Source organism: Schistocerca gregaria, chromosome 5 (genome assembly GCF_023897955.1).
Source record: "Schistocerca gregaria isolate iqSchGreg1 chromosome 5, iqSchGreg1.2, whole genome shotgun sequence".
Classification (NCBI taxonomy): Eukaryota; Metazoa; Arthropoda; class Insecta; order Orthoptera; family Acrididae; genus Schistocerca; species Schistocerca gregaria.
In genome coordinates this window covers 526,887,519-526,913,149 of record NC_064924.1, presented here as the reverse complement: position 1 = coordinate 526,913,149, position 25,631 = coordinate 526,887,519, and the positions used below count along the sequence as shown (strand labels likewise).

General features: G+C 42.9%; 1 protein-coding gene across 1 annotated transcript in view; it reads left to right on the top strand.

Annotated features, from left to right (window-relative positions):
• Positions 1-25,631, top strand: part of LOC126272820 (nucleoprotein TPR) — a 73,847-nt gene that overhangs the window by 37,385 nt on the left and 10,831 nt on the right. The window contains exons 2-3 of the mRNA XM_049976016.1: positions 13,356-13,496; positions 15,167-15,352. Of these exons, the coding sequence (XP_049831973.1) occupies positions 13,424-13,496; positions 15,167-15,352 (259 nt within the window). The 5' untranslated portion in view covers positions 13,356-13,423. The remainder of the gene's footprint in view (positions 1-13,355; positions 13,497-15,166; positions 15,353-25,631) is intronic.

The window sequence follows — 25,631 nt, the reverse complement described above, 5'->3', positions numbered from 1 at the left end:
GCCAGGGCTCTAGGCAATAGCTTTCATCGCCCAAAAGAAGAGTGCTCTTAAACTCATTTTGAAATTCGTTTAGCACTTCCCGGGCATTTTACTTTCTTCATATTCGAACGTCAGTGATAACCCGGGCCAGATAGCCTTAACGCTACAGTTCTGTTCATTTACACTGCATATAGCATGAACATTTATACTAACGTAATACTTTATGTTAATAAATTCGTATCCATACTACGCTGGTTGCGGAATTCACACGCTCAGTCAATTACATCAGCATCATCTGCAAATTTACATTTTTGTAGCCACTCTTCTTTTGCCAAAATCACATCATGTAGTGACGACAGAAATTTCATCCACAAATCAGCTTTTTCCATTATCGTTTCAAAAGCACTAATCACTGTAATTTCATGAGTGCCCATTTCTTCTGAAATGGCAGACTGGAATCCTGGATTCAGCTGCATACCGAAGGAAATGCCTCATCCTTTGTTCTGACGAATCGAGCTCCACCTCGTCTCTTCTGTAGGTCTGGCAGAAAATAATTCTTATTCTCTTTAACATTTTCTTCGTTGAAATCACTGGCACTTACAACAATCACTGGCGTAAAGATGATGCTCTTCAAAGAGCTACTTTCCCCGTTTTGTTCCCACAATCTAGAGTTCTTGCTTCATCTTTTATTCATAAATTCCGAAACTTAAGCTTCTAACTTGGAAGAAAAGCGTTTCCTTCACTTTATTCATACGGCTCACTGTTTTTCGTCCTCCTACAATAGCCGTTCGGAATGAGTGTAGCTATTGCGAATCCCGCCAAATGTGAAATCCATTCTTTGTAATAAGGCCTGTGGCAACCAAAATCTCAAAGCTGTTGTTACTCATCTCTACACGCTTGATGTGTACGGACCGAATGTGATAAGTGGATGTGTTGCGCGTCAATCTTATCGTTTGTTTCAGAATGAAAGGACAAATGTTTGTGATCCTGACAGAAGTGGCTATACGTCTGTGGAATTTATCGGTCAAATTTCCGGAAGTTTATTCAAGTTTTTTAGATAAGATCGTGGCTAAACGACAAGGGCCCCACAGGTTTTGTACTGGTTGGATTCAAAAGTGTTTCCTATGTTCCAAAACTTTAAGAATGACTCTGGACGTTCGTTTTTGTTACGATGCAGAAGAGAAATGCCACTTTACACAATTGTAGTCGGTGAAGGGACAGGGGTTTCCTAGTTAATGAAGAGAAAAAAATGGTTCAAATGGCTCTGAGCACTATGGGACTCAACTGCTGTGGTCATTAGTCCCCTAGAACTTAGAACTACTTAAACCTAACTAACCTAAGGACATCACACACATCCATGCCCGAGGCAGGATTCGAACCTGCAACCGCAGCAGTCGCACGGCTCCGGACTGCGCGCCTAGAACCGCGAGACCACCGCGGCCGGCAGTTAATGAAGAGACAAAATAGCAGTTAATTCTATCTGGGATCACGTCAGCTCGCCCAATAAACCAAAGCACGTGCGCCAAATTCTGGCGGCCAGAAGGGTTACGGCTACCAAAGAAGCTAAGAAATCCTGCTACCAATTTTATGTAATGTGTATGAATAATCAGTTCTGAAGCGTACGGTGAGACATAAAGAAAAGTGAGTAAGTCTTAACACCCCCCTTAAATGTGTATTTGAAGGCAGGTTTTTTGGGTAGAAAGGTAATTGCTACAAGAAAACTAGTCAGCTCTATCTGTTATTTTGTACTATTTCCTAATAAGCTGCTTCTCCAGTGATATGGAAATCGGCTGAGAGAGATGCGGCGATAGTATCTTTGTAGCAGACGCTTCCTCTTGGGACGGCCACGACTCAGAGGTCGTGGCTAATACAACTACATTGGAGAGCCTAAATAACAGCAGTTCTCAAACTGTGGGGTGCAACCTCCAGGGGGATTGTTTGAATCTCTATACCGAGCGACGTGGGGCAGCAGTGGCGCAGTGGTTGACACACTGGTCCAGCTTTCGGTAGGACGACGGTTCGAAGCCCGTCTGGTCATTCAGATTTAGATCTTCCGCGATTTCCCTCAATCGCTTAAGGCAATGTCGGGATGGTTCCTTTGAAAGGGCCCGGCCGGTTGCCTTCCCCATTCTTCTTTAATCCGTGTTTGTGTCCGTCTCTAACGACCTCGTTGTCGACGGAACGTTAAACACTAAACTTATTTCCTTACTCTGAATCTCTACCGGTAATATCAATATAAAGTAATGTATAAATTTATGTCACCCAACAATCAACTGGAGTCCCGATCAGTTCATTGGAATAAATAATTATTAAACTAGCTGCCCTTTGTAATAAAAAATAACGATGAACCTGGTGTCATGTGAAATCCGCTCGGACCAAATGCCGAGAGCTACAAAAAAGAGTGGTCGACGCGATAGACCCTCATCGATTGCCAGGGATTTTTCCTCGGCGGGAGAAATTGACCGGGGCGTACTCAACCCCGTGATGACAACTGAGATGCTGCCTGATTCAGAGGAAGCGAGCGGCTTGAAGGTCGGAACGTCGACAGCGGCCGGGAGTGCCGTGTGCTGATCCCGTGTTCCTCCATACGGCATCCGATGACAGTGGCTGAGGATGACACGGCAGGCGGTCGGCGATCGACTGGTCTCGAGGAAACGATCGCGGAGTTTCCTTTTCTTTTTTCTTTAAACTATTTATTATGAAAGACCTTACGTTACAGACATAGGTTAACTCATACACGACTTGTTTCGGCAGCTAAATCATTCTGAGTTTCACGAAATTTTTAACAGATCCAGTTGTTGGCTAAGGACACAGTCGAAATATTCACAAAAGTTACAATTATTGAAGTTTTCCATGTTACTGAATCGTAATGGAATGGATTTCCTCGATAAACGCAATATTTTCTCCGAGTTTGCAGAGGGCATCTCCAGAGGGGGTGGGGAATATTGGTAACGATTAACTGCACATTATGTATCTAAGTAGACTAATGGGAAATTTGGTAGTGAAGTCTATCGGCAACAAGGAGTGATGCCATGTGTCTGTGGAATTCGACAGCAGTCTGCGTTTGTATGTTATTGTACACTACCGCTACTGCCCTACGGTGGGAGGCTGAATTTCCTCCACAGAACTGGAAATGAGGTCGAGGCCTCCCTCTTTCCTATTGAAACTATTGTTGTATTAGCGATAGAGATTGCCAAACACACGACAATAGCTTCAGTTGTAGCGAGGAAGTAAATTGTAACTGTCAGCGATGCTCGAATTAAAAAAAAAAAAAAAAAGTCGTCACGCAATGTACAAGGATAGGAAATTCCTCATCGCTCAGCAGTGAGGCCGTTTGTGCAGTGAATCGAAGCCACGACACCCTCTAAAATATCTTCCGTCGAGTTTACTGCTCGGCTACGACTCAGTAGCCCGGAAAGATTTAAAATCTCCCCAGACTCCTTAATTCTGTGTTGTTCTTAGTTCAGTAGCTCCAGCGGTAGATAGATTGTTTATTTTAAATTAAATATATTTTCAAAACAACTGACAAATAAATAGTTCTGTGTCCTAAATACTACTCATTTAATTGTTATTAACAGAGTGTTTCGTCTTTGGGATGAAGTTGCGAATGGTGACAGAAATTGCAATAGTGCTTTTCTGTTCATAAGAATGAACTCACTTCATAGTTAATACTCTGTTTTCAAGCACTAGCGTTGAAGAGTCTTGGTACCGAAAGATTTTGGTCGTCGTGTGGAAGAAAAACATTGCACTCTACTAACTGGAGGCGGTATGTTATCTCAAAATCCAGCGATGGCATTTTTATTTGGACTGAGAGTAAAATCATAATGGACGTTTGTGTTTAGAAAGCTGAAAGCACCTCATTGCAACGGTAATGCCATAACCACTATTAAGTCCCAATAAAATGGAAGCAGTGAAGACGTCCACTACTGATCTCTCTCGCGGCTAGAAGTTGGGAAGTGTGCTACAAAGATGTAAATGAGGGTATATTTTAATTAGAAGTTAATTAATATAATTTGTCAGTCTAATTTGATTGAAGCTGACTTGATAACCACAACATGCTTGTCATTTAGCATGGCTTGTAACTTTCGTAGCCACCTATGGCTATTGAAAAAAGACAGTGATATCATCACGTCAGCTGATAACCATTTTTTTTTTTTTTTTTTTTTTTTTTTTAGCTCGTGCGACCGCCTTCAAGCTTAGTGTGAATAACTCCCGAATCCTAAGTGGGAGCAAGCTGATACCTACCCCAAATTATGTCTGGTAACGAGAAAATCTGTTAAAAGTGTTGTAGGCCTTCGATAGTCATCGTTGCTGTAGACCGCTGTCGAGATCTGCTGGGGGTTGTAACTACATTATTATTCCTGAGGTGCTTACAAAGACTACAGAAAAGCTTCCTATACTCATCGGTAGCTGATTCTGCTGACACACAACAATCGCAGCGGTAATTGGTAACCCCTTTCTTTTCTTTCCAGTGAACATGAACTATAAAGCGTGCATGTCACAGTATGTTTTGGGAATCCACTCACACTTCCTCTCTGACTAACTAAGAGGTTTTTTTTTCTTTATTGGCTCGGCAAAGGTTGTGATTTATGTGACTAGCTAAGAGAAGAGTAAGCGGATTCACAGACACTGAATCAAGTGCCCACATCTCTGTTCATTATGTGTGAGAAATATGTATTGTGTAAAGGTACCCGGTCCACAGAGATGGCACGCTGTTAGACATTGGTAGCCTCGCCGATGAAAGGAAAACGAATACTCAGTTAAACAAATAGAGCGAGTAGTGCTGACAGATTCAATTGCACAAGTGGAACAGATCGAGTTCGATATATAGAAAGAATAATGAATCATCGCTCTTGGCAGGCCCAGCATCTGAAAAGAATCGACAGCATTATGTGATCTCAATCTGTACCGCTAAAACAGAATTTGTTACATCTTTATGGGTTGATATTGTTTTGTTTCTGCCAGTGGCGCATTTTAGAAAAAAAATGAGTTGTTCTCACACAGAACATTAATTCTTACCACTTAAGCTCTTTGTACTAACGCCGAGCAAAAAAATTTTTAAAAAATGTTTCGTCCAGCTTTATTAATTGATGTAAAAATGTTATATGCGATCGATTTCGTAGCTGCTCATATTTCTTATACCTGCATAAATCTCGTTACGATTCATCAATTACGGACCTACAATCTTTTTATGTGGAAACACTGGTACAAAGTTTCAGCACTTTACAACTAAGTGATTACGGCCTCTCACTGATTTTCTCTTCATAAAAATATTTAGTACAGCAATACCACATTGCCCAACCTATCCCACCCACGAGGTAAGTGAAACTAGCAGATGAGGCAAGTTAGCCCATTTGATTTTTATCATTTAATTACTTACGACATTGGTTATTTATCTGAAAATATACCGACTTTAATACTCACAGTGCATTTTTAACATAAATTCCTACAGCTTTATGAAAGAAACTACAGTCATAAATTGTATTACCATTGCTTTAATAACAGTTTGACACAAAAGCAAGTCCAAAATTGTTATCAGTCTTCGTCCGATTGTCCGACAGGATCTTCACAGTTCAAACATTCATAAAAATATCCTTTCACGACACTATTTACACGCGGCTGATATGCCCGCCTCTTGCAACTTGTGTATTGAATCTATTCATCACCTGGATTGCAACAAGAAAATGGTTTAAGACAGGGAGCATCCTAACCCTCATCATGTTCATCTTGAAGAACCTTCTTACGAATGTTTGCTTTCTTTCTGCCCTTTATTCGAGCAGCTTTACAATGACCACAGCCACTTTTGCGCAGAACATGTATTTCCCTTTAAAGTGTTTTCCTTGCCCTCTTTGGAGGCTTGTTGTTCGCGCTGTAATTCGTCTTTAACTGGAGCGTCTGTCATTATTGCTGCAGTTCTTCACTTCTTTACTGTTTTTTTTCTTGTCTGTGACTTATTCAGGCGTTGGTACGCACGGTTTTCCACGCGACATGACGTTCAACTTAACAGGCGTTTTTACTGACAAAATAGGCGTACCATTACATTCTTCAGCAGTTGAAGGGCAAGCTTCAGCAATCAAACCATAAACGACAGCATTAGGATCAGGCCTATCTGTTGTATACTTAGGCAGAAAGTCTGTATCTTTGAAAATGTGCCTGATTAAGGGGGAGATGCCTGTCACTTTTAATCCAGCCAATATCATTCTAGATGTAACTGCATTTGGCAGTACAGTTTTTACAATGCTTAGGCCCCCGTATATTGTCATTGATCTTTTGTTTGCTATGATCCATACAAATTTCTTAAAAGAGCCGTAAACACTTCGATCTAAGAGCTGTAGTTTGTGACTACTTTGAGCTGGGAAAGACAAAAGTGTGACACCATTTTCTTTGCAAATAAGACTCCAACTCATAAAAGGGAACTACGGTTGTCAATTATTACCAAGCAAGGATGGTCTTCGGAACATCGGATATGTGATACGAAACGTTGCGTGTATTTCAAGAAGGTAGTTTCTGTCATCCAGCTTGAGGGTCACGCACTACCATTGCTGCCAATAGGACCACGTCCGATAAAATGGGGTTTGAAGTTAATCATTGGGAATATGAAAAATAGAAGCAAGACATTCCCAACTGCACAAACAGCTAAAGTCTTAGTGATAAATTATTCTCTTTCAGCTGATGTTCTCCGCTCTGTTGGATGTAATCGCCTTCGAGCTACCATTCTGTCAGGCCTTTGGACAGTGTGATTCCAGTTTAATCTACATTCAAGGTATCACCAGGCGTCAGTTGCAGTCCTGTCAAAACGTTGGTCAGGTTGGCAAAAAACAAAGCTGTGTTTCTTTTGTTGGAGCTACTAGATCGTACCAAACTAGCTAACTGAGGAGTTCGATTGGAGAGTGTTGGATGTCGTTTCAGAAATACTGAAAACCAACACGTCACGTCTTTCCAAATTCAGTCTAAGGTTGGAGTATTTTGCGTTGACAGGCAACTGCTTAGGTGCAGGGAAACCGTCGAACTTCTTTTGGTCAAAGGCCGAAGTGTATATCACTAACTTTACTAAGGTACTCTTCAAAAACGTTTTCTGTTCGAGAACTTTCAGCATTGCAGCGCGTCAGCAATAGTAAGTATCTAAATAATTATAAAAAATACGCCTCGATTGCACGAAGTATCTGGTGTTTACCTAGGCTTCAGCGTGGGTAACCACGCCTTCTTCAGAACAATTTTATAAATCAGCTTGCGTAAATGGGCATAGTCAAAGGCTAAAATGAACACCTAGAGGGGCAAGCTGCAGGTGGTGGCACATGTCGGCACAAATGACGTGTGTCGCTTTGGATCTGAGGAAATTCTCTCTGGATTCCAGCGGCTATCTGATTTGGTGAAGGCTGCCGGTCTTGCTTACGAGATGAAGGCAGAGCTCACCATCTGCAGCATCGTTGACAGAACCGACTGCGGACCTTTGGTGCAGAGCCGGGTGGAGGGTCTGAATCAGAGGCTCAGACGGTTTTGCGACCGTATTGGCTGCAGATTCCTAGACTTGCGCCATAGGGTGGTGGGGTTTCGGGTTCCGCTGAATAGGTCAGGAGTTCACTACACTCAGCTGGCGGCTACACGGGTAGCGGAGGCTGTGTGGCGTGGACTGGGCGGTTTTTTAGGTTAGAAGGCCTCGGGAAAGTGCGGGATGGGCTGCAATGTCAAAGGGTGCTTGGCAATTACAGGACGTGCTTGGATCAAGGAACAGTCGGAATTTTAGTTGTAAATTGTTGTAGTTGCGCTGGAAAAGTCCCTGAGCTTCAAGCGCTAATAGAAAGCACAGAAGCTGATATCGTTATAGGTACAGAAAGCTGGCTAAAGCCTGAAATAAGTTCTGCAGAAATTTTTACGAAGTCTCAGACGGTGTTCAGGAAAGATAGATTAGGCAGAATTGGTGTTGGAGTGTTTGTGTCTGTCAGTAGTGGTTTATCTTGTAGTGAAGTCGAAGTAGATACTCCGTGCGAATTGGTGTGGGTGGAGGTTATACTTAACAGCCGAATTAAGTTAATAATTGGCTCCTTCTACCGACCCCCAGACTCCGATGATACAGTTGCGGAACAGTTCAGAGAAAGTTTGAGTCTCGTAACAAATAAATACCCCACTCATACGGTTATAGTTGGTGAGGACTTCAACCTACCCTCGGTATGTTGGCAAAAATACTTGTTCAAAACCGGTGGTAGGCAGAAAATATCTTCCGAGATTGTCCTAAATGCTTTCTCCGAAAATTATTTCGAGCAGTTAGTCCACGAACCCACGCGAATTGTAAATGGTTGCGAAAACACACTTGACCTCTTGGCCACAAACAATCCAGAGCTGATAGAGAGCATCATGACTGATACAGGGATTAGTGATCACAAGGTCATTGTAGCTAGGCTCAATACCATTTCTTCCAAATCCATCAGAAACAAACGCAAAATAATTCTATTTAAAAAAGCGGATAAAGTGCCACTAGAAGCCTTCCTAAAAGACAATTTCCATTCCTTCCGAACTGACTATGCGAATGTAGACGAGATGTGGCTCAAATTCAAAGATATAGTAGCAACAGCACTTGAGATATTCATACCTCATAAACTGGTAAGAGATGGAACGGATCCCCCGTGGTACACAAAAAAGGTCCGAACGCTGTTGCAGAGGCAACGGAAAAAGCATGCGAAGTTCAGAAGAACGTGAAATCCTGAAGATGGGCTAAAATTTACAGACGCGCGAAATTTGGCACGTACTTCGATGCGAGATGCCTTTAATAGGTTCCACAACGAAACATTGTCTCGAAATTTGGTAGAAAATCCGAAGAAATTCTGGTCGTATGTAAAGTACACAAGCGGCAAGACGCAGTCAATACCTTCGCTGCGCAGTGCCGATGGTACTGTTATCGACGACTGTGCCGCTAAAGCGGAGTTATTGAACGCAGTTTTCCGAAATTCCTTCACCAGGGAAGACGAACGGAATATTCCAGAATTTGAAACACGAACATCTGCTAGCATGAGTTTCTTAGAAGTAGATACCTTAGGGGTTGCGAAGCAACTCAAATCGCTTGATATGGGCAAGTCTTCAGGTCCAGATTGTATACCGATTAGGTTCCTTTCAGATTACGCTGATACTATAGCTCCCTACTTAGCACTCATATACAACCGCTCGCTCACCGATAGATCTGTACCTACAGATTGGAAAATTGCGCAGGTCGCACCAGTGTTCAAGAAGGGTAGTAGGAGTAATCCATTTAACTACAGACCTATATCACTGACGTCGGTTTGCAGTAGGGTTTTGGAGCATATACTGTATTCAAACATTATGAATCACCTCGAAGGGAACGATCTATTGACACGTAATCAGCATGGCTTCAGAAAACATCGCTCTTGTGCAACGCAGCTAGCTCTATATTCGCACGAAGTAATGGCCGCTATCGACAGCGGATCTCAAGTTGATTCCGTATTTCTAGATTTCCGGAAAGCTTTTGACACCGTTCCTCACAAGAGACTTCTAATCAAGCTGCGGAGCTATGGGGTATCGTCTCAGTTGTGCGACTGGATTCGTGATTTCCTGTCAGGAAGGTCGCAGTTCGTAGTAATAGACGGCAAATCATCGAGTAAAACTGAAGTGATATCAGGTGTTCCCCAGGGAAGCGTCCTGGGACCTCTACTGTTCCTGATCTATATAAATGACCTGGGTGACAATCTGAGCAGTTCTCTTAGACTGTTCGCAGATGATGCTGTAATTTACCGTCTAGTAAGGTCATCCGAAGACCAGTATCAGCTGCAAAGCGATTTAGAAAAGATTGCTGTATGGTGTGTCAGGTGGCAGTTGACGCTAAATAACGAAAAGTGTGAGATGATCCACATGAGTTCCAAAAGAAATCCGTTGGAATTCGATTACTCGATAAATAGTACAATTCTCAAGGCTGTCAATTCAACTAAGTACCTGGGTGTTAAAATTACTAACAACTTCAGTTGGAAGGACCACATAGATAATATTGTCGGGAAGGCGAGCCAAAGGTTGCGTTTCATTGGCAGGACACTTAGAAGATGCAACAAGTCCACTAAAGAGACAGCTTACACTACACTCGTTCGTCCTCTGTTAGAATATTGCTGCGCGGTGTGGGATCCTTACCAGGTGGGATTGACGGAGGACATCGAGAGGGTGCAAAGAAGGGCAGCTCGTTTTGTATTATCGCGTTATAGGGGAGAGAGTGTGGCAGATATGATACACGAGTTGGGATGGAAGTCATTACAGCATAGACGTTTTTCGTCGCGGCGAGACCTTTTTACGAAATTTCAGTCACCAACTTTCTCTTCCGAATGCGAAAATATTTTGTTGAGCCCAACCTACATAGGTAGGAATGATCATCAAAATAAAATAAGAGAAATCAGAGCTCGAACAGAAAGGTTTAGGTGTTCGTTTTTCCCGCTCGCTGTTCGGGAGTGGAATAGTAGAGAGATAGTATGATTGTGGTTCGATGAACCCTCTGCCAAGCACTTAAATGTGAATTGCAGAGTAGTCATGTAGATGTAGATGTAGATGTATGTACCAAGTCAATATTTGTAAAAAAATATTTGTAAAAAAATTTAGTGGGGTCTTGCCCCTGTAGGTGTTTATTTTAGCCTTTGACTATGCCCATTTAGGCAAGCTGTTTTATAAAATTGTTCTGAAGAAGACGTGGTTATCCACGCTGAAACCTAGGTAAACACCAGGTACTTTGTGCAATCGAGGCTGATTTTTTCTAATTATTTCCTGTTCGTGTCAAATACCTGGAAACATGGATTTCCCTCACCTATGTAGGGCCTATTTGAGTAATTCTCGGATAAAGAAATCTTTCAGAAAACTATTAGCGAACCTAGTTTTATAGATTACTTCCATTACATTTGATGCCATTGTTAAAGTAGCTAAAATATTAAATCTTTATTTCGTTTTACTGCCATCACTGCTAATCTCATAGTTGCTTCAGAAACATTGCACCTTTCTGTTTTCTTTTTACAATTTCGAGCCATCCTAAAAACATAACGGCATAACGAATATGAGCAGAAACATGATTACATTCTAAGATACACTTGGATTTCATACACTCCTGGAAATGGAAAAAAGAACACATTGACACCGGTGTGTCAGACCCATCATACTTCCTCCGGACACTGCGAGAGGGCTGTACAAGCAATGATCACACGTACGGCACAGCGGACACACCAGGAACCGCGGTTTTGGCCGTCGAATGGCGCTAGCTGCGCAGCATTTGTGCACCGCCGCCGTCAGTGTCAGCCAGTTTGCCGTGGCATACGGAGCTCCATCGCAGTCTTTAACACTGGTAGCATGCCGCGACAGCGTGGACGTGAACCGTATGTGCAGTTGACGGACTTTGAGCGAGGGCGTATAGTGGGCATGCGGGAGGCCGGGTGGACGTACCGCCGAATTGCTCAACACGTGGGGCGTGAGGTCTCCACAGTACATCGATGTTGTCGCCAGTGGTCGGCGGAAGGTGCACGTGCCCGTCGACCTGGGACCGGACCGCAGCGACGCACGGATGCACGCCAAGACCGTAGGATCCTACGCAGTGCCGTAGGGAACCGCACCGCCACTTCCCAGCGAATTAGGGACGGACACTGTTGCTCCTGGGTTATCGGCGAGGACCATTCGCAACCGTCTCCATGAAGCTGGGCTACGGTCCCGCACACCGTTAGGCCGTCTTGCGCTCACGCCCCAACATCGTGCAGCCCGCCTCCAGTGGTGTCGCGACAGGCGTGAATGGAGGGACAAATGGAGACGTGTCGTCTTCAGCGATGAGAGTCGCTTCTGCCTTGGTGCCAATGATGGTCGTATGCGTGTTTGGCGCCGTGCAGGTGGGCGCCACAATCAGGACTGCATACGACTGAGGCACACAGGGCCAACACCCGGCATCATGGTGTGGGGAGCGATCTCCTACACTGGCCGTACACCTCTGGTGATCGTCGAGGGGACACTGAATAGTGCACGGTACATCCAAACCGTCATCGAACCCATCGTTCTATCATTCCTACACCGGCAAGAGAACTTGCTGTTCCAACAGGACAATGCACGTTCGCATGTATCCCGTGCCACCCAACGTGCTCTAGAAGGTGTAAGTCAACTACCCTGGCCAGCAAGATCTCCGGATCTGTCCCCCATTGAGCATGTTTGGGACTGGATGAAGCGTCGTCTCACGCGGTCTGCATGTCCAGCACGAACGCTGGTCCAACTGAGGCGCCAGGTGGAAATGACATGACAAGCCGTTCCACAGGACTACATCCAGCATCTCTACGATCGTCTCCATGGGAGAATAGCAGCATGCATTGCTGCGAAAGGTGGATATACACTGTACTAGTGCCGACATTGTGCATGCTCTGTTGCCTGTGTCTATGTGCCTGTGGTTCTGTCAGTGTGATCATGTGATGTATCTGACCCCAGGAATGTGTCAATAAAGTTTCCCCTTCCTGGGACAATGAATTCACGGTGTTCTTATTTCAATTTCCAGGAGTGTATTTCAAAATATGTCATGCAGTGTCCCATAACTAATCCTTTCAAATTTGTATTACAATCGTTTTGGTTGAATACATGAAGGAAAGTTGTTGGTTTCGGAAAGAAAACAAACATAATTACACGTTGAATAATATTACCAGCTTCAAATCAATTCAGGACATAATTTTCTCACATAAAAATTGCATTGAATATCATCTTTGACATTGTTGGGAGTATTAAAGTTAGTAAGAGTAATCATTTAGAAAAAAAGAACGGGGCAGGTTAGCCATGTGGGCCAACGTGCCCCTATTTAATGGGCCATTGTACCCCATCGCCATATTTGAATTATATTAGTGCGTTTACGAAAACGTTTTAAACTTATATCACCATCTGAAACGTCAAAATAATCCTTAGTCCATGGACTTCTATCGCTGCACTTTTGTGCTTCGTGAGAGCTTTACCTCGGAGTACACAGCAAAACATCTTGAGGAAGTAAATTTTACTCTCAGTGACAATAAAACATAAAAGCATGCCTATCTCGCTGGACAATGTAACTGCACTAGCCCGTTTACGGAAAGGCGACAATATTGTTGCCATCAATCGTCTTTGTTGGTGGCGCAGTCTGAAGGAAGTTCAACGAAATAATACTAATTGTTTTTCGTGCCCCTATGCCCAATGTTCCCCCGTCTCTCCTAGCTTAGAAAATATTTTCGTCTAGTATTTTGAACACAATATACACAGCTGAAGGGAAAGTTTTAATTTTTAATCTCCAACACCAGCAATTAAGAAATGAGTATAGGTTTTTTGTGTGAGAATGAGACAGAATCCTAGGCCTACATGATTACCGTTAATCTTCGAAACCAACTGATGGTAACGAGTGCACTGTTTTGCAGGTATCAGAGAGAGAACCACACCGCCTGGAGCCTACCGACAGCGCCGCTGACCACCTCTGACATCCAGGATGCGGCTCTCGTTTATCCTGGAGCTGCTGCTCATATTCCTGCTGCTGGCCTTCGCCGCGTCCAGGTCCATTGGTAAGGGTCGACATCTGGTACGCAGCTGAGCGTGGTTTGTGTACACATAATCCGAGGTCGCATCCTTTGACGACCATGTCACGCACGGCACATGTTTTCTCATATCCACTAAGTACGCGGATGATGTATCCACATCATTTGTGCACTTATAACAGCATCGTGGAAACGATGTCATCCTTGAACTTTTTATTTTTTGATCCAAACACAGTTAACTTTCTTATCGTTTGTGTTATGTTTAACTGAGTTACTGTTGGTATTGTTTCAGTTTTTATTATATTTAAAGAGACCATTGTATCTTACACTGAGGTGACAAAGTCATGGGTTACCTCCTGATATCGTGTCTGGCCTCCATTTGCCCAGCTTAGTGCAGCAACCCGACGTGGCATGGACTCATGTCGTTGGAAGTCCCCTGCGGAAATGTTGAGCCATGCTGCATTTATAACCGTCCATAACTGCGGAAGTGTTGCCGGTGCAGGATTCTGTGCACGAGCTGATCTCTCGATTATGTCGCATAATAGTTCGACAGGTGACCAAATCTTTCGTTCAAATTGTCCAGAATGTTCTTCAAACCAGCCGGGAACAATGTTGACCTGGCGAAATGGTACATCGTCATCCATAAAAATTCTATCGTTGTTTGGAGCATGAAGTCCATGAATGGCACCAAATGGTTTCCAAGTAGCCGAAAAAAACCATTTACAGCCAGTGATCGGTTCAGTTGGGCCAGAGAACACAGTCCATTCCACGTAAACACATTCAACATCATGGAGCCACCACCCGCTTGCACAGTACCTTGTTCACAACTGATGATGATTGGTTTGTGGGGCGTTCAACGACGCGGTTATCAGCTCCCATACAAAATCCCAATCTTTACTCCGCCCAGTCTCGCCATTTTCCCGAATGATTGCGAAATGATGAGGACAACAGTCCCTGGGAAAACTTAGGTCCGCGGCTTCGTGAGGTTTGTGCCACACTCGGATCATACCATCGGCTTTTACCAACTGAAATCAGCATTCATCTGACCAGGCCACTGTTCTCCATTCGTCTAGTGTCCAACCGCTATGGTGACAAATCCGGAAGAGGCGCTGCTGGCGATGTCGTCGTTTTAGTGAGAGCACTCGCTTCAGTCATCTACTGCCATAGCCCATTAGCGACAAATATCGCCGCATTATCCTTTCGGATACGTTCGCCGTACGTCCCACATTGATTTATGCGGTTATTTCAGGCAGTGTTGCTTATTTGTTAGCACTGACAACACTACTCAAACGCCACTGCAGATGAAAGCCGTCTGCCACTACGTTGTCTGCGGTGAGAGGTGATGGCTGAAATCTGGTATTCTCGGCACACTCTTGCACTGTGGATCGAGGAATATTGAATTTTCTAATCATTTCTGAAATGGAATGTCCCTTGCGTCCAGATCCAACAATATACGTTCAAAGTGTATTAATTCCCGTCGTGCGGCCGTAACCACATTGGAAACCTCTTTACATGAATCACCTGAGTACAAATGACAGCTCCGTCAATGGACTGCCCTTGTGTACCTCGTACACCCTTTACCACCGCCGTCTGTGTGTGTGCTTATCGCTATCCCGTGACTTTCGTCACCTCAGTGTAATGTAGGGTTATATGAAATGCGCCTTGTGTTCGGTGTGACACTCTGATGGGCTGCGCAGGTCCGAAGCGCCGCCCGGGCCAGAAGCAGGCCGTGGCCCCAGCGCCGGCCCCCGCGGAGGCGGCCACCGGCGACGTGGAGGCGGCTGGTGGCGGCGGGGGCGGAGGGCCCAGCCGCTACTGCTCGTGCGCCAGCCTCATGTGCAAGTGCTGCCGCGAGTTCGCGCTGCCGCTGCTCCGTGGGCCAGGTAAGGCGCCGCCGGCCAGCGGAGTTCCACACACACACACAGACACACACACACACACACACACACACACACGTTTCTTTTACATCTTCTACGTCTACTTCTACAAGGATACTCTGTAAATCACATTTAAGTGTCTGTCAGTGGGTTCATAGAACCATCTTGACAGTTCTCTATTATTCCAATTTCGTATAGCGCGTGGAAAAAAAAACACCTATATATCTTTCCGTGCCACACCCAAATTCCCTTATTTTATTATGGTGATCGTTTCTCATTATGTAGGTCGGCGTCAACAAAATATTTTCGCATTCGGAGGAGAAATTTGGTGATTGAAATTTCGTGAGAAGGTTCCGCAGCAACGAAAAACGCCTTTTTTTTTTAATGATGTCCATCCCAAATCCTGTATCATTTCAGTGTCACTTTCTCCTATTTCGCGATGATACAAAACGTGCTGCCCTTCTTTGAACTTTTTCGATGTAGTCTGTCAGTCTTATCTGGTAAGGATCCCACAATGCGCAGCAGTATTCGCAAAGAGGACGAACAAGTGTAGTGTAGGCAGTCTCCTTACTAGATCTAAGTGCCATGAAAAAAAAAGAAAAAAAAAACGCAGTCTTCGGTTGCCTTCCCCACAACATTTTATGTGTGTTCTTTCCAATTTAACTTGTTCGTACTTGTAATTCCTAGGTATTTAGTTGAATTTACGGCCTTTAGATTTGACTGATTTATCGTGTAACCGAAGTTTAACGGTTTTCATTTAGCTCGCATGTGGAATACCTCACACTTTACGTTATTTAGGGTCAATTGCCAATTTTCGCACCATTCAGATATCTTTTCTAAATCGTTTTGCAATTTGTTTTGATCTTCTGATGACCTTTACTAGTCAATAAAGGACAGCGTCATCTGCAAACAACCGAAGACGGCTGCACAGATCGTCTACAAAATCGTTTATATAGATAAGGAACAGCAAAGGGCCAATAACACTACCTTGGAGAACGCCGGAAATCACTTCTGTTTCACTCGATGACTTTCCGTCAATTACTACGAACTGTGACCTCTCTGACACGAAATCACTAATCCAGTCACATAACTGAGGGATATTCGATAAACACACAATTTCACTACAAGCCGCTTGTGTGGTAGAGTGTCAGAAGCCTTCTGGAAATCCAGACATACGGAATCAATTTGAAATTCCTTGTTAATAGCACTCAACACTTCGTGCCAGTAAAGAGCTAGTTGTGTTTCATAAGAACGATGTCTTCTGAATCCACATTGACTGTGTGTCAGTAGAATGTTTTCTTCGAGGTAATTCATGATGTTAGAACACAAAATGTATTTCAAAATTCTGCTGCATGTCGCCGTTAATGATATGGGTTTGTAATTTAGTGGATTACTCCAACTAACTTAGTTGAATGTTGGTGTGACCTGTGCAACTTTCCAGTTTTTGCGTACGGATCATTTGTCGAGTGAACGGTTGTATAGGATTTTTAAGTATGGAGCTATTGTGGTAGCATACTATGAAAGGAACCTAACTGGACCGGAAGACTTGCTTTTGGTAAGTGATTTAAGTTGCTTCACTATTTAGATGACATCTACTTCTATGTTACTCATGTTGGTAGCTGTTCTTGATTCGAATTCTGGAATATTTACTTCGTCTTCTTTCATGGAGGAATTTCGGAAGGCTGTCTTTAGTAACTCTGCTTTGGCAGCACTGTCTTCTCTTGGATTCTTCTGAATCCAACGAGATTTCAGCGCACACCGCCTGAATCTCATTCGAAAGTGTGTCCAGGTTACGTGGTTTACTTTTGTACACCCCATCTTTTACTGTGTCCCATAAGAAGAAATCCAGCGGCGTGAGGTCTGGAGAGCGTGCAGGAAACTCGATTGGTCCCCTGCGTCCTATCCACTGACCTGGCACATTTTGATCAAGGTATGCTCGGACGTCCCTATGATAGTGTGGCGGGGCGCCATCTTGTTGGAAATAAAACTCATCATTACCGTATAATGCACGAATGGCAGTGAGTATGGAGTCAACAAGCATTGTTAGGTACGTTTCTCCAGTAATAGTACCTTCAAAGCGGAAAGTTCCAATGAGTCCCCTTGCGGACAAACCACACCACACATTTACACCAGGCAAATTCACAGCCTTTTCAACTGTAATGTGAGGATTATCTTCAGCCCAGTACACACCATTGTGCCTATTGACAGTTCCATTGAGTTTGAATTGGGCTTCATCCGACCAAATTATGCTACCCATAAATCCCGATTCACGTCTCACTATCTCCTGAACCCATTCACAAAATTCTAACCTTCGATCTGGATCGTCGTCACTTAGCTGTTGGACCAGCCTCGGAATGTACACATGAAACTTGCCTTTCTTCAGAATGCGTAGCACATTACTAGCACTTATATTACTCTCATGTGCCGCTTGCCTTGAAGATTTTTGAGGCGAACACTGAAACAGTTCCAAGATCGCAGTTGTGGAATCATCACTTGTAGCTCTACGAGGTCGCCCTGATCGACCTTTATGCACATCACACACTTTTCCATGAATTTCGAATTTGTCTCGTAGACGTGTAATTGTTAAACTTGAAGATGGTTGCGTACCAGACTCACTTCTCCACTGTCTTCGAACCGCAGCTACATTCTCAAACTTCTAGTACCACTTAATTATCTGCTTCCGCACTTCAAAGCTCAAACGCACGTCCGCCATGTTGCAGTTACTTCCTTGCCACTGCTGCCACCTGTTGAAGAAACATAACATTACTTTCTCATAGATATTTAACCTTGTAGAACGGGAAATAAATTGTCTATGACAGTTCAGAGTGTGTATACACTTTTTTGACGCACCCTGTATATTGCCCACAGATGCGCACGCACACACACCAACACACACACACATAAATATCACACCATTACAAGAGTGCCTCCACTACCACACCGCCTCTTCTCACCCCAAGATTCCCATTTTTCTGCTACGTTTCTTAGTTCATAGTTTCCCTAAGTTCCTATGCGACTCAAATACTGAGATCATCGGTCCCTAGGCTATGACGGGGTGGAGGGGGGGGGGGGGGGGGGAGGGCATGCGAATCGTGCAAGGCGTCTTAGGCCGCGCGGCTACCCCGCGCGACGCAGTTCTAGGGAGAGCAATGCAGCACAGTGCATAGATTTGTACAAAGTAATTAAATGAATGTCCATCCAGAAGTGCAAACAAAAGAGCCAATGAACTCATGTAAAAACAGGAGAGCTAAAAGTAAACGTTCGCCCTACAGGCCTACAACATTACGTATAGCTAACGTAACTAAGCAGTTAACGTAAAAATCTGCAAGGAAACAGTAAATTCTAAACTAGACAACTCAAAATGAAATATTTATAGTAAACAAAAATGTATTATATAAGGAGCGCTCAAAACGTTTCCTTTCGAAGGCCTTACAGTCCAGAATCGGTACGTTCATTAGGCAAAATCGCGGTGGGCATTCAGGCAATCATACCCGTCTGGTAAAACAGGGTGTCCTGCTACTCGAAGAAATCCATAACTGCCTGCTGTACATCCTCGTTTGACAGAAGTTGTCGACTCTTCAAGGCGTCTCTCAAGGAACCGACGGCGTGGTGGGAAGGGATCAGGCCAGTACGATGGGTGCTCTAACGTCTCCCAAGTGAGAACTTCTTCCTTGCGACACTTGCGGTATGGGGCGTACGTTTTCACGAAGAGGAAGCACCCCTTGTCACAGTTATCCCTCGTTTCGCTTTAATTACCCCATACACATCTTTCATTCTCCGATAGGTGTCTACCGGTGTTTGTCCTACGGCGTCCAAGAAGAGAATAACACGTTGGTCCTGTTTGGACGCATTTGATAATATCGCCACCACAGTTCACGTTTCCGCATTTACTGCTCGGACATTGGAAAGAGACGAATGCACACACCAATCCCTTGCCTACATGTCGGTGTTTATATACCCGCATAAGATTCGCGCTACGTTGCGTATACGCTGCAGCAACTGCCTCAAACGGAAACTTTTTGATCGCCTCTTGTAATACAACTTCATTTCTAGAGCACCGAGCATGCTTTAAACATTTAGATTTAGATAAGATATCTGTGTGGTGCAAAAAATGCCAATTGACCCGGAATAAAGAAAAGTGTGAAGTTATTCACACGAGTTCTAAAATAAATTCGCTAAATTTCGATTAAGCGATAAGACACACAAATCTGAAGGCTGTAAATTGAGCTAAATACTTAGGGATTACAGTTACAAATAACCTAAATTGTTGTGGGTAGAGCAAGCCAAAGACTGCAATTCATTGGCAGAACACTTAGAAGGTGCAACAGATCTACTAAAGAGACGGCTTACACTACACTTGTCCGCCCTATTCTGGAGTATTGCTGTGCGGTGTGGGATCAGTATCAGGTGGGACTGACGGATGATAATGTAAAAGTTCAAAGAAGGGCTTCTCGTTTTGTATTATCGCGAAATAGGGGAGATAGTGCCACAGACATGATACGTGAATTGGAGTGGAAATCATTAAAACAGCCGGCCGCGGTGGTCTAGCGGTTCTAGGCGCGCAGTCCGGAACCGCGCGACTGCTACGGTCGCAGGTTCGAATCCTGCCTCGGGCATGGATGTGTGTGATGTCCTTAGGTTAGTTAGGTTTAAGTAGTTCTAAGTTCTAGGGGACGGATGACCACAGCTGTTAAGTCCCATAGTTCTCAGAGCCATTTGAACCATTTTCATTAAAACATATGCGTTTTTAGTAGTGTCGGGATCTCCTCATTAAATTTCAATCACCAGTTTTCTCCTCCGATTGCGATAAAATTCTGTTGGCACCCACCTACATAGAAAGAAATTATCATCACGATAAAATAAGAGAAATCAAGGCTCGCACAGAAAAATTTAAGTGCTCGTTTTTCCCACACGCCGTTCGAGAGAGGAACGGTAGAGAGAAAGCTTGAAGGTGGTTCATTGAACCCTCTGCCAGGCACTTTATTGTGAATAGTAGAGTAATCACGTAGATGTAGATGTATATGAAACGTGTATGACTAAGAAGTAAAATTAGGCGACAAAAGACGAATAACTGTTTTCTATTGCGCAAAATAAACATCTTTGAATAGCTAACTGAGAACGAATTGCTGCCATTATTAATAGCATCACAATTACTTAGCAAGTCCGGGAGAGCTGTACACTTTAAAAAAATGATGATTCTTATGGCTGTAGAAGTTTTTTTTTTCTATTTCGCTATACCAGTTTCGCCATTACACCAACGTCAGGCATGAATAACTGGTGCTATGTCACGGAACAGTTATGAGTTGTAACTAACGGTACCATTGTACGCTTGTGTCCCACTTTGCAGCAGTGGAGGCAATAACTGCGACCACCGAGAATAGGTCGTACTGTTTCTCTTGCAGGATGAAATATAAAGTAAGGACACCGTGCCGTGACAAGGCACCAATAATTTATGCTTGACAATGACTTAACGCCGAAATCGCAACAGCAAATAAATAAAACGTCTGCAGCCGAAAGAGGGATATTATTTCCTCTCAGAACTTCACGCTGGCTGCTGACCCGTGTTACATGAAGTTAATGTATACTTTACCTAGTACGACGAGTCACACGTTTCGTTCTGAGAAGAACTGGCTGTGCTTCACTAAGTAAGATTTCGTTACTCCAAAATATTGTATTATACACGTTGTGACTTCACTACTGAAGACGTCGTTTTTTTTGTAGACAAGAGAATATTAGAAACTGTAAGTTTTCCCTCTTCCTCTGCTCTTGAACTTTAACGTGTGGCCAAGGCGACATGCGGCTGTAGCTCCAGCTTGAGATGAAGTTTCAGCGGCCCTGCGCTTATCACACTTTATCAGTCCCGCTTTGACCGGCAAGGCAAGGTAAAATAATGATAGCTCCGACAGCACTGATATGAGCCCTGTTGTAGTCCCATTGCTCTCAGAGTCTTCAAAATCTTCAAACTTTTTGGATCTGCTTGTTTACAAGAACGGACATTGAAAAAAAAAAACACGTTTTAGAGTTTCTTAAACAGCGGTTTGTGTTATTGGAGACACTTTTGATCTTATTGCAGTTCTTGAACGTACACAAATTGATAAGCTAACACTCTCGGTATTTTCATTCAGCAATCTCAAACGGAATTGCATCCAAGGGTACCTCAACTTGGAGGAACTTTTTAAGGAGTTGGATATTTTAACTACAACATTCCAGTACATATTTTCTCTCTTGAAATTTGTTGTATGTCTTCCATCGGCGTTCAGGAGGAATAACGACATCCATAATTACAGTCCTATAAGAAAAAAATGGTCACCGTTACTCTTCGTTCAAATTAACTTGAGTTCAAAAAAAAGGATGAACAATGCTGCTTTTAGCATCTACGATCACTTGCCCGATGTTATTAAATGCTTTACAGACACAGAAGCCAAATTCGGAACAGGAAAAGTTCCTTCTGGACAAATCCTTCTAGCCCACAGAAGAATTGTTATTTAGAAACTTGCATCACGTTTACTGCAAAAGTGTTGCATACTTACTTGTGTTATTAAACCAAACATTGTTTTATGTTATGTGAGGTCATCCGTAAATAGTCAGCTCGTTACCTCCTTTAAAATGCCAATTAAGTAAATGTTCTCTAAACTGGCTCGTTCTACGTCATTACGATATACCGTGCAAAGTGAACCATGGGACATGTATCTAGCTATGAGCCAAAACTCAAAATCTACAGTGAGCGAAAAGTCACACACCGCGAATAGTTTTTATTTCAGCCTACTGCTTTGTTACATTTCAAGTCTTTGGAAACTCAGAAAACCAAAACCATGCTATAATAGTTCAACATCAGAGAGTCAAATAAAACATTGTGATTTCCACAAAAACAATTCGGTTTACTTCTATTTTAACCTGTCCAAGTACTGACATTCAACTCTCCATTGCTGCCAAGTAAAATATATTCCTGTGCTCAGTAAATATATTTAAGCTGTCTTATCTGAATTTGTTGCTCTGTTTGAGCTGAAATCCTTGACGAAGGGACGGCACAGAAAGGCTTAGCACCAACAATATTTTGATGAGTCTCTACACTTGAAAAGTTTGATATGTCCAAAATCAGAAAGCATGACAACTTTTGGCAACTTCACAAAAAGCCTTGAGCATATCAACTTGTTCCCAGATGCCTTTCCTTATGGAAAAAAAGGAAGTGCTGTAAATAGAAAAAATAATAAACATGTAGACTTATGACCACAAAAAATACGCTTTGGAAGAAGTACCAAAAAGTAAAGGAAAAAGGAAGTACTGGCAGAGTAGCGGGTCCAGGTGGAATGACATTGGAAGAAAGTAAATACGTCGGCAAGAAAGTCCGTTGAGTTTGTAAATTATCACATTCAGAGTAAATAAATAGCCAAAGTGTGGAGCAAATTTCTAAAGATAGACCTTCTGAAACTAGACATAGATCCAACACATAAACGCCGCTGCTTGCGTACTGGCTACGCTCAAGGAAAAAACATCCAGGATGGGCATTGAGTGTTTCCTCAATCAGACCGTGTCCTACACAGGTAACGGCCACATATACGAAAAAGGTAGCAAGGTAGGCCTTGAAGACTTCCTCGACCGGATCCGTGTTCATAGATGGTGCAGGATATCCTCATAATTTCTTCAGTCTGTGAACTGTAGTGATGACGGTCATTCGAATGAAGCAATTTTAACCACTGCCGGCTGCTTGTTAGCAGGGCGCATTTATGCTCTCGAGAAGAAGCACTAAAAGAGAACAGTATAGTGCAATGTGTGTCTATTGAAGACAAAAACGATTTTCAACACTAACCACCGTTCGGGTTTGAGAAGTTCTCTAGGAGGGTTTAAAAATAATCAAGAATGGATAAACACACCTATTTTTAAGGGTCACTACTTTCGTTCCGAAAAAAGAAAATTATGGATGCAACTATTTATCCCCGACAATAAAACTGAAAAATTTTGAGACAAAAATGAGAGAACATACTCACTGGCAACAGAGAGAAATATATATTGTTCTGCACAGTCACAGCATGCATGGAAGCAGAGGAAAGTTTTTAGGTTCTACCTGCATCCTGCAGGACATTTCCACGGACGTTCAGGACACCCTTGAATGTTCAGTCTCAACTTTGAGTAATACATTCACATTTGCATAAGATGTAAGAGATGCGACACGTATCGTTATTTTGCCACATGCGCGACACACGCAGCGTTCTTCTTTGACCACATACGTTAAAGAACATCTTATCCAGGAACAGAGAACTTTAGATGTGGCAGAAAGTGCGCTCCACCACAAGAACCCAGTCACTCCCAGCACATAAAGGAAGGTTTCGGACGACGGAAGACTACTGGGTGACACATGTAAGTCTCGCGGTAGCTCATAACGCGGTGCACAGCGACACTGATTCTTCTTTGCACCACCGTAGAATATAATAGTTTTACGAGTATCACTGAAAAGGCCCAGTGAAACCCCTGATTCTTTGTCGAGACCCGTGGTGCGAACTGAAAATACAGAGCCAAGATTTTTTCACAACAGAAAATTCATCTGTGCTAATGATTTGGCTTTAGTTCAGCACACTGACATTCAGACCAGTTTCAAGGGTTAGTTAGTTACTTACTTGGTTAGTTTCACGTTACATGGATCATTTGCACGATAAATCATAATGATGTGGACAGAGTCGTTTTACGTACACATCACAATTTAATTTTTAAGCTAAACATTTATAAAGCAGTAATTTTTTTTAAATCTACAGATGTGAGTTAGTAATTCCCAAACACCACATTTTACACATTACAGTAACAGAGATTCTTCTACAGAATAGAAATAATTGTCAAGGAGAAACTTTTTTAGTTTGTTTTCAAATTTTACTTTGCTATCTGTGAGACATTTTGTATCCCTGGGTAAGCGATCAAAAATTTTTGTTGCAGCATTGTGCACCCTTTTTTATGCTAAAGACAATCTTAATGTGGAGTAATGAACGAAATTTTTCCTTTGGGTATTGTAATTATGTACAGCATTGTTTGTTTTGTAGTGCAGTGGGTTATTTACAACACACTTCATGAGGGAATCAACATATTGTGAAGCATTAGTAAGAATGCCCAGCTCTTTAAACAGATGTCAACAAGATGATTGTGGGTATACACTACATAGTACTCTTACAGCAAATTTTTGAGCAATGAAGACTTTCTGTCTTAAGGATGGATTACCCCAAAACATTATTTCATATGAAATTATTGAATGAGAATATGCAAAATATGTTAACTAACTTATTTGTCTTGTTGGTATTACTTGGCGTAGAACCGTAATAAAACACTTTCGCAGTCGAATGAACATTTATTTTAACACTGAACAAAGCGAATACAAGAGAAGCTGTCGAACGTAGCGCGGAGCGAGACATAGACAAAAGTGAACGAAAGTAAAGTCAAAGAACATCGGTCCAGAGGCATGGCATTTCGCGCCAGAGGCACCACAGTCTCTCCCCAAGATTTGCAATGATTCTAAGTGCAAATTCTGCAGAACAAAATTGTTTTTTGGAATTCCAAAATATGCTTGTTCCAATTTAAAATCTCATCAATATGAACACCTAAGAATTTTGAAGTTTCCACTCTATATTATATCCTCATCATGTGTTACTCTTATCATTGATTTAGTACTCCTAGAACTATAGAACTGAAGATCGTGCGTCTTTTTAAAATTGAGTGAGAGACGATTCGCAGAAAACCAGACAGTTGTAGTTTGTTTATTATTTCTTCTGTTTCTGTATGGTTCAAATGGCTCTGAGCACTATGGGACTCAACTGCTGTGGTCATTAGTCCCCTAGAACTTAGAACTACTTAAACCTAACTAACCTAAGGACATCACACACATCCATGCCCGAGGCAGGATTCGAACCTGCGATCGTAGCGGTCGCACAGTTCCGGACTGCGCGCCTAGAACCGCGAGACCACCGCGGCCGGCGTTTCTGTATGTATGCTCGTGCTGATTACAATACTAGCGTCATCTGAGAAGAGAACCAATTCATTTTCTTGTATATTAGACGGAAGATTGTTTACATACACGAGGAACAACAGTCGACCGTTTGTGTTAGCCCTTTAGGCCGACACCTAAAAGCACAACCCGCTGTTCTAAATCAAAGCATTCGACTTCAAAAACCACAGCTGCGAAAATGTTATCACCAATCCAAGTTACCACTCTAATGTCACTCGTGTCTAGTCTAAATTACAGCCATGTTTCTCCAGAGAGTAGCACCAGCAATAGCAGTAAACTAAAGAAGAACTACAGGGATTTCAG